This window comes from Anarhichas minor, unplaced genomic scaffold (assembly GCF_050575085.1).
Source record: "Anarhichas minor isolate MPS153535 unplaced genomic scaffold, ASM5057508v1 ptg000023l, whole genome shotgun sequence".
NCBI lineage: Eukaryota > Metazoa > Chordata > Actinopteri > Perciformes > Anarhichadidae > Anarhichas > Anarhichas minor.
In genome coordinates this window covers 4,205,001-4,223,126 of record NW_027466469.1, presented here as the reverse complement: position 1 = coordinate 4,223,126, position 18,126 = coordinate 4,205,001, and the positions used below count along the sequence as shown (strand labels likewise).

General features: G+C 43.1%; 2 protein-coding genes across 2 annotated transcripts in view; one reads left to right on the top strand and one right to left on the bottom strand.

Annotated features, from left to right (window-relative positions):
* Positions 1–8,651: 8,651 nt before the first annotated feature.
* On the top strand, positions 8,652–11,074 carry LOC142955508 (tripartite motif-containing protein 16-like). Its single transcript, XM_076097049.1, has one exon. The coding sequence runs from the start codon at positions 8,743–8,745 to the stop codon at positions 10,420–10,422; it is 1,680 nt and encodes a 559-aa protein (XP_075953164.1). The 5' UTR covers positions 8,652–8,742; the 3' UTR covers positions 10,423–11,074.
* Positions 11,075–14,581: 3,507 nt separating this feature from the next.
* The window catches only part of fbxo2 (F-box protein 2), a 7,450-nt gene continuing 3,905 nt past the window's right edge, over positions 14,582–18,126 (bottom strand). The window contains exons 4-6 of the mRNA XM_076097050.1: positions 17,415–17,507; positions 17,196–17,334; positions 14,582–15,084 (exon numbers count right to left, since the gene is read on the bottom strand). Coding sequence (XP_075953165.1) covers positions 14,950–15,084; positions 17,196–17,334; positions 17,415–17,507 — 367 coding nt within the window. The 3' untranslated portion in view covers positions 14,582–14,949. The remainder of the gene's footprint in view (positions 15,085–17,195; positions 17,335–17,414; positions 17,508–18,126) is intronic.

Sequence of the window (18,126 nt, the reverse complement as noted above, 5' to 3'; positions counted from 1 at the left end):
CGACCCAGACAGATAGTACTCAGAGAGAAGAGGGAGAAAAGAGATACCCTATGAGACAGAGAAAGGCTCCAGAATACTTAAAGGAGTACCAGTGTAAAGCTGAGTGTAATAATGACGAAAGTGAAAATGTAGATTATTTCTACAGAGTGGCTTATGATGTACCTAAAACACTTAAAGAGGCAATGGACTCTAAGAAGTCAAAAATGTGGGCTGACGCGATGAAAGAGGAGATGATCTCTTTGACAGAGAATAATACTTTCACTCTGGCCCCACTGCCAAGAGGCAAACTAGCAGTGGGAGGTCGCTGGGTATATGCACTGAAAGAGAGCCCAGATGGATCTGAGACTTGTAAAGCCAGATATGTTGCAAAGGGGTATAGTCAAGTGGAAGGGATTGATTATAAAGAGACGTTTTCACCGACAGCCAACATGACCTCTGTACGAGCATTAATGCAGGTGGCTGTACAGGAGGATCTTACCCAACACCAAATGGATGTGAAGACTGCTTACCTCCATGCTCCAATAGACTGTGAGGTATATATGGAGCAACCGGAAGGTTTTGAGATCAAGTCAAAAACAGGGGAACACTTAGTGTGTAAACTCAACAAGTCATTGTATGGTTTAAAACAGTCCGGGCGGAACTGGAACATGTTACTGCATGATCACCTTACAGAGAATGGTTTTGTGCAAAATGATGCTGATCATTGTGTCTACAGCAGAAAATCTGAGAACGAGAAAGTGATTCTGTTAGTGTGGGTAGATGACTTAATCATAGCAGCGAGTAACAACACCTTACTCAGTGATGTAAAAGAAATGTTGAAGAGAAGGTTTAAGATGAAAGATATGGGTCCACTTAAACACTTCCTAGGTATCGATTTCAGACAGAGTGAGGGAGAGATCAAAATGACTCAAAAGAGACACATAGAGAAAATATTAGCGAAATTTGGAATGTCCGAATGCAAACCGAGATCCACCCCATGTGAGCAAAAGTTAAATTTTGACAGTGAGGGTGAAGTTATCGATTCGACAGGATATAGAGAGATAGTAGGTAGCTTGATATACATTATGACATGTACCAGACCTGACCTGAGCTGGGTTGTGAGTAAACTATCTCAGTACCTAGCAGAACCAAAGCAACAGCATTGGGCTACAGCAAAACACATACTGAGGTACTTAAAGGGTATTATAGATCAAGAACTACACTACCAGAAATGTGAGGAAAGCCTACTACAGCTGGAGGGATATAGTGATGCTGATTGGGCAGCCGATAAGGATGATAGGAGGAGCACAAGTGGATACTGTTTCAGCTTAACTGAGAATGGTCCAGTTATATCGTGGAAGAGTAGGAAACAGCCAACGGTGGCATTATCTACCTGCGAAGCAGAGTATATGGCACTTGCAGCCACTACTCAAGAGAGTATGTACCTTGTACAACTACTTCGAGGAATAGATAGTAGTAACCAGCATGTACCAGTCAAGATATATGAGGACAACCAGGGGGCGATAGCTTTATCTAAGAACCCAGTATGCAGACAGAGAAGCAAACACATAGATATAAAGTATCACTTTATACGGTCTGCACACGCAGAAGGGAAAATATCTATAGAATACTGTCCTACTGCAAACATGGTAGCTGATGTTCTTACCAAACGAGTGACAAAGAATAAGTTTGAGAGTTTCAAGGGGTATTTGTTTGGTGAGTAATGTGAACTGACAGATGTAAATGTTTTTGAAGTTTTTAGAACACTGCCAGTATGCAAAATGTTTTATTTTGGAGTTATGTATTTTTTGGGTTTTTATTTACCACCATAGAGAGCTATACACATGTCTTTGAGTGGGAGTGTTGAGCATATTCCTTATATGAGTAGCAAAGCCATGTTGAGTGGCCTGTGCAGTGATGTCACGTGGGAGGATGTATACCTGTTTTTTTTTTTCTATTCCTTTCCTCCTCTCCCCTAATCTTTTTAACTCTTCGTGATTTCTGATTTGTTTGGTAATATTTCACTGAGCAAACAACCACTGTAAAGATGAAGCAAGTTGTCCGCACTGGTCAAAGGCACAATGTACTGTAATCTGCAAAACAACGGACACCAGAGGGCGCCGCAGGGATCCTCTTAACTCTACAACTTGTCAGTGTATCTCTGTGTCCTCTGGATTCAAACCCGTGCGAGTCCAACCGCAGTGACGTTTTTATTTTGTCTTTTTTTTCTACAGACTTGTTGTAAAAGTTGCATCGTTCCATCCGCTCACTCTCAGTCTGTATCCTCCACTCTCTTACTGACCGGGTGCCGGCGTTCTGCCTCTGTGTCACATGGAAAGTTGTGAATACTTCTATAAAAGGGGCAAGTAATGCTTTGTCTATTTATTTTTGGATTGCACACAAAGCAAATTGTACATATTATATTTATTCTATATATAAGGTTGTTTATTTTGTCATTTCATTTTGGCTCCGTTTCCTTGTCACCTTGTTGTTTTTTGTCATTTTTCTCTTCTCTTTTATGTTTTTTGTTTTGTTTTCTTTGCTAAAGGCCAGTAGAGCTTCTTGGTGCTCACCGGCGGTGAGGCTAACGAATAGCACGGTGCCTAATACCAGTCTTTACACACCTCGCACATCTGCGCACACGCACACACACACACACACCCTGTCACACACAGGGAAAGCATACTTATAAAACATAGAATGGCCTTAACCTATGAGAGCCGAGCTCAACTCAGAGTAACCCAATCAGGAGCTAGGTTCGCCACAGAGTAGCGTCTCTTTAATTAGCTTTGATTAATAAAAGATGTACAGTTGATTATGATTGTAATGTAATAATAACTTTATATGACGCAGCAGCGGAGAGGAGGGCGGGTGGCATCAGTCGCAAGCTTTGTGTTCACGTCGTGAATGTGCAAAGATGAGGACTTTGAGGCTGAATAAGCTGAGTAGGCTGGTTTTATGGGTCAGGAATTAGAAGTAAGAGTTCACGCCACAAACACAGCAACAACAAAAAAAGGGCAACATGACAAAATGTCACTTCTCCTGATGTTTCCAGATGTTTCCACCTGTATATGAAATAGCCAGCTTTTTAAAAACCCTTCAACCACCTACTGCCTTGTTAGCCTCAGTGCTTCAAACCCTCAAGCCCCTGAATCCTTACGTTGCCAACGCCCACGTCAAGGTGGAGCCTTTGATTCAGACACTAAACCTCCACCTGTCTCGGTCAGCTCTGCTGCCTCTGAGAAACCGACAAAACACACTGGTACCCGTCTCACTGGGGCCGAGGTCTTTGCATTCTCTGTGTGCTCTCTTTGTAAAAGCCCTCCCTCTGTGAGGCTGGAGGAAGGCTCTCTCCCTGCAGGACTTTGTACATTGCTGGAAATAAAGGACTATATTATTTCATACCATTCCTCAGTCTTATTGTCTGTTTCTGTCAGCTTTTGCTGTAAGTGTGTCGGTGATCTGACAGGATCCATGCACTCCAGTCTGCTCATCTTTTGTTCAGATGTTCAGAAGCAGAGATGAAGCATATGATCGTAGATATGCTAACTGTGGTCAATGGTTTGTTTTACTGTCTCTTAGCTGCTCCGCCACAAATTACAAATTGCGTCACCTATTTCCCTCGAGAGATAAACTGCACTTTACAGACCTCCGAACGTTCTGTAAAGTGATATTGACAGCATTATCCCCACAGGATAATAACTAGTTACCACAAGATAATAGAACTAAAATGAACTCCATCAGTGATAACTTAAGGTTGACTGTTTTCAAAATAGTAACACATCTGACGGTGTGCGTCCCCTTAGAGCTCCAGAGATCAATCTGAGGGTCACAAGACAGTTAACACTGATCACCCTAATGACGTCATGTTTGTAAAAGACCAAATCTTTCTGAATTAATAACTCTCTCGCCGGGTGCGGTGGCGCGCGCCTGTAATCCCAGTTACCGGGAGGCTGAGGCTGGAGGATCGTTTGAGCTCAGGAGCTCTGAGCTGCAGCGGACTATGAAGATCAGGTGTCCGCACTAAGTTCGGTATCGGTATGGTGCTCCTGGGGGAGCCCGGGACCACCAGGTGGTCTAAGGAGGGGTGCACCGGCCCAGGTCGGAGACGGAGCAGGTCAAAGCCCCCGTGCCGCTCAGTAGTGGGATCGCGCCTGTGAATAGACGCTGTAGTGCAGCCTGAGTAACACAGCGGGACCCAGTCTTCTTACACTCTGTCTACTGTTCAACAAGCAGCTGATACAACAACAAGGTGTTTACATGTTACAGCAGCTTCATCACTGCTTCTTTATATTCTAGTTCCCATGAAAACATTCAGAAACCAGTTGTGTGTGTTTGTCCTACAGCGCCTCCACCTGGAGGAGAGGAGCAATGAGCACCAATCACAGCAGTCAGTGCAGCTCCACACATACAGCAAACTAACGGGGCTTTCTTTATGACGTTCAATCAACGTGATGGAGAGGTGAACAGTCACAAACAAACACTTTCTCTTTGTTTTTATGTTCAAATAACACAAATATGTCCATAATAATACTTCAAGGTATCAACATCTGGATCAAAATCATTTAGAAACGTGTTTTTCTATCTTGTTGTAAATGTGTTGTTTTCATTGAGTGAATCTTCTATCAGCCTTAAATATGAACAGTAGCTGTGAAACAATACAGAGAGCTCATGGTTCAGCAGCACAACACGTGGTTTACAGTTTGAAGTGACTGAAGCTCAGAGAGATGGAGTAGTTACAGAGCAGGTAACACTCTCAACACATGTGCCATGCCATGTGTATGTTTCTGCTTCATGTGCTTCATTCTCCAAAATGTTGATATGTTACTCTAATATATATATATATACTTTTTACTTTCTGATAAATGAGTTGATACAAATTATTTATTGGTTAAAATGCTGATGTTTCTTAATGTAAATTAATAAATCATCATGTCTGCACTTAGAAATGCTAGTAGTCTTTAATAAACCGTCCTGAGTTTCTCAATTTCACATCAGCCATCAATAAAAGCCTGTCAGTCAACCAGAATAATATTTAATAATTTATTATTAAATATTATGATATAAGACTCCGCCCCCTCCCCACGATCAGGCTCTGTGCCTGTCTGCTGCCAGCGTGAAGAGGACACTCTCCACTATCAACACCCGCAAGGCAACAGGTCCAGACAACATCTCTGGTCGTGTGTTGAAGGACTGCGCAGAGGAGCTTAAGGATGTCTTCACGGATGTCTTTAATACTTCTCTGAGACAAGCTGTTGTTCCATCATGCTTCAAGGCCACCATCATCATACCTGTGCCAAAGAAATCCACTCCGTCCTGCTTTAATGACTGTCGTCCGGTGGCACTGACCCCCATAATCATGAAGTGCTTTGAACGGTGTGGGAGGAAAAATGTATGTTTGTCACTATATTATTTTCTCCTTGGTTATCCTATGTGTTTATTCATATATCTGTGAAATATATTCATTTACATCTATATTCTGGGACTGAGTCTATATTAAACATTTGCTCAGATAATCTTTATAAGCTTACTTTGACAATCTTTATAATCGTACTTTTGTACTCTTTTGTATTAAACTCAGTTCAGGCCCCGGCATAAGTCATACAGTCACTGACATAGGATTAGTCACAGGATTCATGTTTCTACAGAGTCCTAAAATAAGGTAAAGTCCAGTAGGGACTGGCCTCAGTATCACCCCCATCACGCCCGAGGAAAACAGGACGCCCTTTGTGTTTGGGCCCGGGGACCAGAACATTTGGCTCTTCTTGGGTCGCGGGGACCAGCGAACGGCAGTGATGCTGTCGCCAAAAGTTTGACAGGAGCATAAATAAATAAGGAGGAAGGGAGGGGGGACTGAGGCCGCGGGGAAAAGATCCAACGCTGTCCTCCGAGCAGTACAGGCCCATGCATAGTAGAAGTACAGATACTGGACATTGGACTGCATTTCCTGTTGCGTTAGCATGACCACAGTTTCAGAGATCAGTAGGATCTTCTGACAGGTATCCCTCATGATATTGATTAATTAGTGAACCAACTGATTATCTCATCGGTCCAGAAGTCCCCCAAAATCCCTCGGGGTAAACAGGATGCATATAGCCTTTAGAAATCAAATCCCCCACTGTACTCTTGATGAACGAAATTACTGTTTAGTGAACATTGAGGGCTGATCAGTAAAAAGGGGGGTCATCCTGCATGAGGGGGGAAAAGAGTATAAAGTAAGTTTCAGTCCTTTGTTCCAGTTAGTTGACTCCGGACGACTCGATTTGCTTGTATTCTGTACAGTACAAATAAATCTGCGTGAACTGAAGAAACTTCAATCTCTCTTGTGTTCTGTTGGTGTTCGTCACTGAGTTCCTGTGTTAGTGAGAATCCTGTGGTATCTCACCACGAGTCAGATAGCAAATAAGTATTAAATCAGCTTTTAGATATTAAGATAGAATCAACTTCAAACCAGCGATCATCGACATCGAAGAAACCACAACAACGGCTAGTCATGTCACATATCAAATCCATTCCTCCCCCCACCCTGGACCCTTTCCAGTTTGCATACCGTGCCAAACGGTCCACAGAGGATGCAATCTGCTCTGCTCTCCACCCAGCCCTCACCCATCTGGACACAAAGGACTGATATGTGAGAATGCTGTTCATAGACTTTAGTTCAGCATTCAACACCATAATCCCACAAAAACTCATCTGCAAACTTGACCAGCTCAACACCTCGCTGTGTAACTGGCTGCTGGACTTCCTCAGTGAGAGGCCACAAGCAGTACGTGTCGGCAACAACACCTCGAGCAGCATCACACTGAGCACAGGGGCCCCTCAAGGCTGTGTGCTCAGTCCACTGCTCTTCACCTTGCTGACACACGACTGCACAACAACCTACAGCACCAATCACATGGTCAAATGTGCAGACGACACAACTCTGGTAGGTCTCATCACCAAGGATGATGAGACCCACTATAGGAAGGAGGTCAGCCTTCTGACCACGTGGTGCAGAGACAACAACCTCCTTCTGAATAACAGCAAGACCAAGGAGATTATTGTTGACTTCCGGAGAGGCCACACTCAACACCCACCACTGACCATCAATGGTGCTGATATAGAGAGAGTGAGCAGCACCAAATTCCTGGGGGTGGACATCAGTGAGGACCTCTCGTGGACAGCCAACACAACATCACTGGCAAAGAAAGCCCAGAGGCGCCTCGACTTTCTCCGCAAACTAAAGAAGGCAAGAACACCACCACCCATCATGTGCACTTTTTACAGAGGCACCATTGAGAGCATCCTGACAAACTGTATCACTGTGTGGGGCGGAAGCTGCACTGACTACAACAGGAAAGCCCTGCAGCGCATAGTGAACACAGCTGGAAGGATCATTGGTGCCTCACTCCCCTCCCTCCCCTCCCTGCAGGACATATATGACACCCGCCTCGCCCGCAAAGTGACCATGATTGTGCGTGACTCCAGCCACCCCTCGCACGGTCTCTTCAGCCTCCTGCCCTCTGGGAGAAGATACCGGAGCCTCCGTGCTCGCACCACCAGACTCTCAAACAGCTTCGTCCACCAGGCTGTTAGGAGGCTGAACTCTCTCCCTCCTCTCTTTTCAGACTCGCTATGTCTGACTGCTGCTAAATACAGAATGATCGTTTTTTCTTAATATATATGTTGTCTTTTTTTTAAATCTATTTGCACTGTATTCACTTTATGTTTATATGTTGGACTGGAGAGAAACGTTTTTTCAACTCCTCTGTTGACAATAAAGCTAACTTTGAACTTTGAACTTTAATAATGAATTATGTAACACATCATATGAAGGTCATGTCTATAATGCTTAATAAGCACAATCTTAACACATTATAATGTATAAAGCTTCATAACAAGGCATCCTATAGGATCATCTCATCACATGTATCACCTGCATCAACTGGACACCTGTGAGACCAAATGTGAAGAAACTAGAACGTCTTCAAGATGTTTTCTGGACCGATCAGTCTAAAAAAAAAAGAAGAATGATGATAATAATAAATGAAATAAAATACAATCAATACAATAATTACAATTAAAAAAATAATAATAATAATAATTAATGAATGAAATAATAATCAACCCGGTTGACCCGGCCTGGCTGATCCTACTGACCTGTTCTGGAGCTCCCTGACGGTGCCCTGGTCGTGGTTTGCTGCCAGTGGTCGGGGCGATACTGCCCCTGACTTTGTTTTTGTCGTTATTTTGTAATTTATGTACTTTCTTATGGTCTTTACTTCACACACACACACACACACACACACACACACACACACACACACACACACACACTGACTATATGATGTTTGCTGGCTTGTATCTCACTGTTCTTGTCGTCCTCTTGTTGTTATGTTTATGTATTGTCTCTTGTCTTGTAATAAAAAAAGAGAAATGTTTTCTAAAGTGGAGCAGGTTTTAACCGAGGCTCTGCTTGTAAATGAGGAAGCAAAGTTCACATTCACAGCGCTGCTCCTCTTCCTGGAATGAAGCACAGCTTGATAACCCCTCCTTCTTCCTCCTGCTCTCAAACACAGCCGGCTCCACTCTGTCCACGTGTTTCCTTGTTCCCTCCCCTTCAGATCTACAGTTTTAAAGATGGGTGTAACCAACATGGTGGTGAAGCGATAGAGCTGACAGGCTCCATTCACTGAACAAACACATGTTGTTCAGATCAGAAGTCAAAGCAGAGTCACTTCTAGTGAAGCGAAACTCAGACAGTCATTGTCACTGAGAGGTGAAATGGCGCAGAAAGGAGTTCAGCTGGATCGGGAAGCCTTCTCTTGTTCCATCTGTCTGGATCTACTGAAGGATCCGGTGACTACTCCCTGTGGACACAGCTACTGCATGAACTGTATTAAAAGCTTCTGGGATAAAGAGGATGTGAAGAAACTCCACAGCTGCCCTCAGTGTAGGCAGACCTTCACACCGAGGCCTCTCCTGCTGAAAAACACCATGTTAGCAGTTTTAGTGGAGGAGCTGAAGAAGACTGGACTCCAAGCTGCTCCTGCTGATCACTGCTATGCTGGACCTGAAGATGTGTCCTGTGATGTCTGCACTGGGAGGAAACGGAAAGCCCTCAAGTCCTGTCTGCAGTGTGTGATCTCTTTCTGTGAGAAACACCTCCAGCCTCATTATGAATCCCCTGCCTATGAGAAACACAAGCTGGTGGACCCCTCCAAGAAGCTCCAGGAGAACATCTGCTCTCGTCACGATGAGGTGATGAAGATGTTCTGCCGTACTGATCAGCAGTGTATCTGTTACCTCTGCTCTGTGGATGAACACAAAGGCCACGACACAGTCTCAGCTGCAGCAGAAAGGACTGAGAGGCAGAGAGAGCTGGAGGTGAGTCGACTAAACATCCAGCAGAGAATCCAGGACAGAGAGAAAGACGTGAAGCTGCTTCAGCAGGAGGTGGAGGCCGTCAATCGCTCTGCCGACGAAGCGGTGAAGGACAGCGAGAAGATCTTCACCGAGCTGATCCGTCTCATGGAGAAAAGAAGCTCCGATGTGAAGCAGCAGGTCAGATCCCAGCAGAAAAGTGAAGTGAGTCGAGTCAAAGAGCTTCAGGAGAAGCTGGAGCAGGAGATCTCTGAGCTGAAGAGGAGAGACGCTGAGCTGAAGCTGCTCTCACACACAGAGGATCACAACCAGATTCTACACAACTACCCCTCACTGTCACCACTCAGAGAACCTACAGACTCGTCCGGCATCGATATCCGTCCTCTGAGCTACTTTGAGGACGTGACGGCGGCTGTGTCAGAAGTCAGAGATAAACTACAGGACGTTCTGAGAGAGAAGTGGACAAACGTCTCACTGGCAGTGACTGAAGTGAACGTTTTACTGATACACTCACAAGCAGAGCCCAAGACCAGAGCTGAGTTCTTAAGATATTCAAGTGAAATCACACTGGATCCAAACACAGCATTCAGATATCTGTTATTATCTGAGGGGAACAGAAAAGCAACAGTTATGAGTGAACAACAGTCTTATTCTAGTCACCCAGACAGATTCACTACATGGTTTCAGGTCCTGAGTAGAGAGAGTCTGACTGGATGTTGTTACTGGGAGGTGGAGTGGAGAGGAGGAGAAGTTTATGTAGCAGTCGCATACAAGAATATCAGCAGAACAGGGAGCTCTAATGAATGTGGTTTTGGAAAAAATGACAAATCTTGGGCGTTACATTGTGACAAAAACAGTTTGACATTTTTGTACAACAAGATCCAAACTCCCGTCTCAGGTCCTCAGTCCTCCAGAGTAGGAGTGTACCTGGATCACAGAGCAGGTATTCTGTCTTTCTACAGCGTCTCTGAAACCATGACTCTCCTCCACAGAGTCCAGACCACATTCACTCAGCCTCTCTATGCTGGACTTGGGTTTTGGTGTAATGGAGACACTGCTGAGTTCTGTAAACTAAAATAGACAGAAGTGATTTATGGAACAGCAGATTAATTTCTGTTAAACTCATTTTGTGTCCATTTTTGCTGAGACCTGATTTTCTTTCACCTGTCAATCAAACATTGAGGGCGGTACTTTGACATCTTGTCATTATTGTTGTGTACATGTTTGAGTTTCTTTAGGTGGAGCTCCTTCCTGTGTCTGTTAAACCATGGAGGCTATCACTGCTCATGATGATCTTTGTTGACCTGAACTGACATTTCTCTGCAGGAAAATGTAAACTTCTCTGAGGTCTAAATGTTTGTTGAAAATGTGTATTGATGTATTTGTTAGTTGTTGTTTCTCTTCCACTGCATGTGTCTTAAAGAGAGAAATCACCAGAGCTTCTTTTATCCAAGATATTTTGTTCTCACCACTTTCTGTAAAGATATGTTTCATTAAATTTACATTTATTTGTTTGAAAGACTAAATGTTGCTGTTGTCTGAATTGATGTGTCATACTGATGGATGTGAACAAATTGAAGGTTTACATGATAAAGAAAGTAATCTTGTTTCAAGAAGAACAAAGACTCTGATCTTGTTGTAAGAACAATCAGTCTATTGAGAAGGAAACTCGTCTGTTTGGAACTCTTTTTTTTAAGATCCAATGATTTTATATTAAAGTCTCTTTCAATTATTTTACAATGTGTAGTTGTCTTAAAGGAAGACCTTCTTTCAGTGGTCTAGGATTCAAACTGCCTGCAGTCATCAGAGTGTTCCTGTCAGTGGGTTTAGTGGGAATACTTGTTTGTAGCTTTTCTAACTCACCACTGAACTCAAGACAAATATCATTACAGATCAGCTCCAAACTGCCTCATGAGGAGCAGAATGAATCCACATCTCTGGTTACTAGTAAATCCTTCTCATCAACAATGAGAGCTCTGCTCTTCAGCAGCATGTCAGTGTGTCTTGTATGTAGGAGGGCAAAGCGTTCAGCAGCTTCTTCATGTGTGAGTCCACAAACATGTGAGACTTGAGATGAATCCTCACATGTTAAGTTCAACTGTTACTATTTAGTTTGGAGACAACTTGTTGTATTTTATATTTCAACCACAAGATGGTGCCATGATATGTAAAGCACACACAGGTGACACGTTAATGCAGGTGATACATTTGATGTTTGATCACCAGTGATGTCATTCTATTATAGGATGCCTTGTTAACATGTTTGGAAATGTATAAAAAGAGGTTTGTAACTTAGAGTTCTTGCTTACAGGTTTTATATAATGATAAAGCGTTTGAGTGAAGAAGGACTTCAGAAGTTATTACCGTTATATTATCAAGTGTATCTAGAAGGTCCAATACCAGAAAGGTGTTTTTATCTAAACTTAACTGTGTCAACCACTTGCACTTAAGTTATACAACTATGATTTAATGAAAACAAAAGTGAGTTTTTTAAGAAATATGTGTATTTATTTGACAGTGTCTGCATGCTATCCAGACACTAAAGTAGAGCTGCATGTTCAGTCTTAACTTCCTGTGTGACTCCTTGTTCTTCTTATGTGGTGTGACGACCCCTCCTTTCCACCAGGGGTCTGTGTCCTGTTTTCAGGTTGTCTTTCAGGATGTTAATCTGCTGCTGATGAGCAACACCTGGGCCTGCTGTAGGTCCCAGCTATAAAGGCTGACCCTCTTCTTTAGCTGGGGGTGCTCTCCTCTCTGACTCATGTCTGTTTGTCTGAGTTTAGTTCAGTTATTTGTTCTTAAATAAATGCCTATAGTTCTGTAGTGTGGTGTGAACGTGGTTAGAGCAGTTGTCTCGGGGGCACGTCCGAGGCTGCAGGTGGGTGGCCAGTACCTGGTTGCTTTACCGGGCCTGCGGGTTTTAGTGCATAAGTACCCACCACAAGTAGCACCTGAAGAGGGGGGAGCTTACTTAGTCTCTGGACAGGGCGGCAGTGATGTTAGCTGTGTAAGGGCTGCTCTTGCTGTTAGGTGTTAAATTCTGTACGGATCAGTTTGTTTTGTGTTCAGGCAGTCAAAAGTTGTTTCCTCTGTTTGGCTTCTGTGGAGGAATTCTGTGGAGGAGTTATTGGAACGCTGTTCGTTGGTGACCGGTTTGAGTTGGATTGGTTGGTCCTAAGCTTGCAGCTGTTCCTGGTTTTACTGAGGGAAACTAGTTGCTGGTGTTTCCTGCTCACTGCATGTTTCGTATTCTGGTTTTTGTGATCATGGTCATGTTCTGGGTAGTTCAAGACTCAGTAATAAGAGCATTGCACAGCCTGTTGGGTGTCAGGGTATTGGATCCAGTTACCTTGCAGGTGGAGCCTGAAGACTGCTGCTGCACAGTGGCAGTAGGTTTTTAATGGTTCATTAGGGTAAGCAAGTTGGTAATAAAGGAGGGATGTGGTGAACTGTTTTTTGTGTTTGTGTGGTGACAGGCAAGTTGGTAACTTGGCCCGTTTTCGGGAACATAGGCGCTACAACTCGTGCCTTGATTGGGTGAGCTGAGTTGTAGTTGGGTTGCCTCTTTGCACGTCTGTCAGAGGAACCTTTAGGCTACTACAGCTTAGCGCTTATGATAGTTCAGTTCGGTGCGTTGTTGGCTGGTAATTATGAAAGTTCTGGGAGTTCACCACTCGTTCATGCAGCTCATTGCATGAACTGGCACATCCAAAGAAACCCTGCTTCCCAATCATGTATCACTGTGTAATCTCTCTGGCCCTCCTTCAGTCTCCACTCTCACTCTTAAATGCTTCTCCACATGTTGGAGTTGCAGAGTGGAGATTGGTTGGGGGGGGGGGGGGATGCACCACAACCGGTGAGTATGAAATTTGGAAATGTTTGTATTTAAGTATTCCTGGTGGGAACAATGTTTTTATGGCGGGGGGGGGTGTGACGACCCCTCCCTTCCACCAGAGGTCTGTGTCCTGTTTTCTCCTCAGTTGTGTTCCAGGATGTTAATCGGCCACTGATGGGCGACACCTGAGCTTTGGGTTGGTCCCCGCTATAAAGGCTGCCCCTCTTCTTTGGCTGTGGTCCCTCTCTGCGCCTCTCCTCCCTGCCTCCTGTTTGGACGACCTGGATGCTGCTTTGTTTTGATTGTTTATTTAGTTAGTGGTACTTTCAATAAATGTCTATTTATTACTTTTATACTTGTCTTGTCTCCCTCATGTTGCGTCCTTTTGAGCCGGATCGTGACATGGGTTTAACTAATTCAGGCTAACATGCTAGTATCAGACTAAAGTGATCCTGATAATTCACATCCAGCTAAATTTGCGCTTTCACCAAAAGTCATCTTGAGTAACAGTGCGCTCTTATTTTGACTTTAAAAGGAAGTTGAATAGAGTGTTGAAACCATCATCAGCGTCCATATGATTGGCTTAGAGCTGATCATGTGATTGCAGGTTAGAATGTGGATCTTGTGGATGCAACAAATACCCGGATGTTTGCTGAAATCGCAAAATGCATTGCAGCTCTTCAGACTTTACAAAAGCACTCTGCGAGGCAGACGTTTACAACAGTGAACCGTTTGGATTAAATCATTATGAATGTTGGCGAATGATTTAGATGTAGCACTAAAATACTTAATCATTTTAAATTTTTCAATTGTACATGCAATATAACCGCAATGAGTTTAATTCCAGTCCTGGGACCTTTGCTGCATGTCATACCCGTCTCTCTGTCTCTCCCCGTTACTACACTGTCCTGTCAAATGAAGGCAAATATACACCCAAGAAATAGTTAATTGAGTGGAAGAGGTAATGTTGATTTACATTTGTGATTAGCAATTTTCAACATGCGATGCAGAGAAGACTCATTGCGTCAGTGTACTTTAGTGTAAACAGTCTGCTGGTAATGGCACTTAGTTATTCATTTAGTAGGCCGTATGCAGTACATACTGTATACTGATTGAGTATGTACAGTAGAATGAAATACGTTATGTATATTAAATCATCAGTCGGTGTGTGGTAATAAAATAGCTACGTATATTTACTTAAGCACTGTACTTAAGTTACATTTTCAAGTACTTGAACTTTACCTAAGTAGAAGTATAAAGTGGCATTAAATGGGAATACTCAAGTAAACTACAAGTACCTCAAATCTTGAGTACCTTGAGTACATGTACCACTGCTCGCAAGGAAGTAAAAGATAACAGTCACTCCTTCGAATCGAAGCTCCAACTTAACAAAACAGGCAATGATGTAGTTGAACATTTATTTCATCATTTTAATTCCAATCTGAGTGTTACACCACCTCCACCCAACCGACCATTAATGACTGTGTTGCAAGCAGTAATTGTTATATATCAAAGTTAGTAAAGCTGCTGTGACCCCATTTTTTTTTTGTAAGTACAGTCTTCATAGCAGCAGTATGTTTCCACAGCAACAGCATTATGCATGATATACGGAGGTGCTATGTGCACAAGGCAAAGCTGGTCCTCTTGAAACCAGGAGACCTGCACACCAGCCTGGAGTCTTTACATTACTCCAGTTCTCCTTCTTCCTCCTCTACCTTTCAGTGTTCATAACTACTTGATTGCCGCCTCCTTTCTCCCCCTCTTTCTCTCGTTCAGACCTCGACCGTAACAGAGCTCCCGGTGACTCGGACTCCGAACCAACCGTCCCAGAACTTGGCGTCTTGTCCTCCATGTTCAAAGGTGATGAAACGCATTCCAGGGCCGTAGTCGGTGAATGTATGGCTGACCTGGAGTTCAAACAGAGAGAGAGAGACAAAACCACAGTGATCTGTACAGTCCGGTGTTATTGTGGATGACAGGAACGACAGCGTCAACCATGACAACGGTCATTCATAAAGCTGAACGTGGTAGTCGTTTTAACCCAAACCACGATGTTTCTCGGAGCTTAAAGCTGCAGTGTGGGACTTTTATATATAAATAAACATCCGCTACATTCAAACCTCAGCCAAACCAGTTCACGCAATGCCGATTAAGCCTATCTAGATGATTGGGAAAGCTCTTTCTGTTTTGCAGTATGTCCGGAGTTGTGGTGTCTGTGGCGACTGTCTCGCGCTGGCGCACTGAAAGTGATGCGTTTTAGGTCAACCAGCCAGAGCTCAAGAGGGCAGGAAGGGGATGAGAGACCATAACGAAACAGCATCTCGGGCAACCATCTTAACAGTTCACATATCTGCCGAAATACTGCAACCCGTCTCACATTCCTGGAGGATTACTTTGTAACAAGGACGCCAAATTTCTGCTATTGACTTAGCGATCGTCGTGAGAAAAGATAAAATAGTTGCCGCCATGATCATTTTCCAGGGTTGTAAAAATCTGTTGTGTTTTGGTGCCTTATAAGCCTATAAATGCATGAATCTGTTTACTTCCTGTATTGTATTTAGTTGTCTCACCAGTACCTTAAAAAACAGGCCACCACCATCACAAGTCCCTGGACCGTTTAAACCTCTGGATGTTTTTTGGTCTAAACCCAAACCATGATCTTTCCCTAAAACTAATCAAGTTGTTTTTGTGCCTAAAGTGTTGTCACGTCATAAAACAGATTTATATTTTGTAACGGTTTTATAAGGTGCAGAGAAATGATGTCCAGTAGGGGTGGGGAAAAAAATCGATACAGCATAGTATCGCGATATTTGGCGATATTGTATCGATACACGGACGCCAAGTATCGATCTTTTATTATATAAACTATTTAAAAAATAAAAAATAAAAAATAAATAAAAAATTACTAGAAAAATCAAATCAATTACTTTTTCAGTCCACTAGATGGTGCTGAGTTGTTTTCTGATGAGGTCAGCAAAGGTCCCGGGTCAGCGTGATTGGTAGGAAGTTGGTCAAAACAAAGATGGAGACATCTGGCCTCACAACGGGGTTAAATCTGCCAACAGTAGCCAGGCTCATGGGGAGAGTGCAGCGCATAACTGGCTCTCTGCCCTTGACGTCCACGCATCGCAAGTTATACTGAGTTATATAACTCTTATATCCTACTTATATAAGTTATAGTTCATATACTGAGTCCACACGTTTGCATTTAGTTAAGTTGGACTATGTAGTAATACAAACAGTTCAGTTTGTCAGGTTCATGCAACATTTATGACATTGTTGGTCAGTCTGTCTGCTTGACAATCCTATTTTGCTGGAATAAAAATGATTGAAGTGAGATGAACAGACTGAAAACTTTATCTTATTAGATAAAACATGTTGACACAGTTTTCCTTTGGGGACATAATTTGAAGTTGAAAAAAGTAATAAATCGCAATATAGGCCTATGTTATCACAATACTCAGAATATCGAAGTATCGTGATAATATCGTATTGTGACCTAAGTATCGTGATAATATCGTATTGTGACCTAAGTATCGTGATAATATATCTGGTATCGTATCTGGTGATTCCCACCCCCGCTGAGAGGGTCATCAGATCAGCCTCTATGTGTTGTCTTAGCGGGACACACAAGATATGTTGTTGTTTAATTTGAAGGATTTGTTCATGTTCATGACCCAAGTGTGTCAGGGTGTCCTTACATGGGTCTATACGCCTCAAAGGATCTCTGTTTTTATTCAGAGCATTAATATATCAACAAACGTTTCTCTATATAAAGATATAGTGGAGTGATGTCTGCCTAAGCAGAGAATGAAGTCTCTCTCTCTCTGTATACTGTTATCTATGCTTTGTTTATGTAGCCGGCCGGCGACACACCCTTATACTGCATGTGAGCATGTCCCACTGGCTATCCGCGCTCGTACGGCGGTTACAGCTGATCGTCATGGAAGCGTAGCGCCCCACCCACCTTCAGGTCCCCCCCTCAGGTAAACACCCCCCCCCCCCCGTGTAGGCCTACCTGCTTCCACGAGCAGTCGTCAGAGTCAGGGTCGAGAGTCACCGGCTCGGGTTTGAACTCCTGTATGACCTCTTGGTTCTCATCCAGCAGACACACGGTCATTTGGTAGGCGCAGCCACAATCCGTCCTCCCGCAGTACCTGCGTAGTAAGACGTCCGTTAACCAGTGACCAGCGCTGCCTACAGAAGGTGCGTGCACGTCAGTCCACCTCTGTCTCACCAGTCTTCCACTGTGACGGCCGGCTGAGCGTCCAGCTGTTCGCTGGAGTAATCCTCCGCTAACAGGTCGATCACCTGTCTCTTCAGACACAGCCTATAGGACACACATTTGTTTGATATTTTCAGAAAGCAGGAGGATTTTGGGTGAAATAAATAGATGAGAAATAATTAAACATACTGAAATATATAATAAATAATGGATCATTTGGGAAAATTCTATATTTTTCTTGTACTTTATTTTTTTTATTGTCAGAGAAACAACAATAAGACAATATTTGTGATAATATAAGCAACGCAAACTCAAAGACAGCCTTTAATGAAAACTTAAATACATTATTTTTCCACCTTCAGTCAGGTATTTGTAAGTTCCCTCTCAACATACATTTTGCTTCATGGTTTGGCATGAGTTCTGTAAACATAATTAAGTTTTAAATTTTAAAGCTGATTTAAAAAAACATATATCACTCTGACACACAATCCCGTTGGCTAACTTTGGAGTATAATGTGAGTCTTTTCTTATTTCTCTCAGACAGTGTACTTCAAACACTGATTATTTTTCAACAGTGAATATCACGTCTTTATTAAGCTGTTCTCTTGTCACTTAACTCCTCCCCAACGTGTGACTGCGTATTGATCCATACCACCATATATTTGAATTCAAGCTGCATAATAATACATTTGGAGACTGGGTAAATTCATCCAACTTCAAGATC

Bases quoted from the DNA above. Each gene is read 5' to 3' on its own strand.
- LOC142955508 (XM_076097049.1), top strand. From the start codon at position 8,743: ATGGCGCAGAAAGGAGTTCAGCTGGATCGGGAAGCCTTCTCTTGTTCC.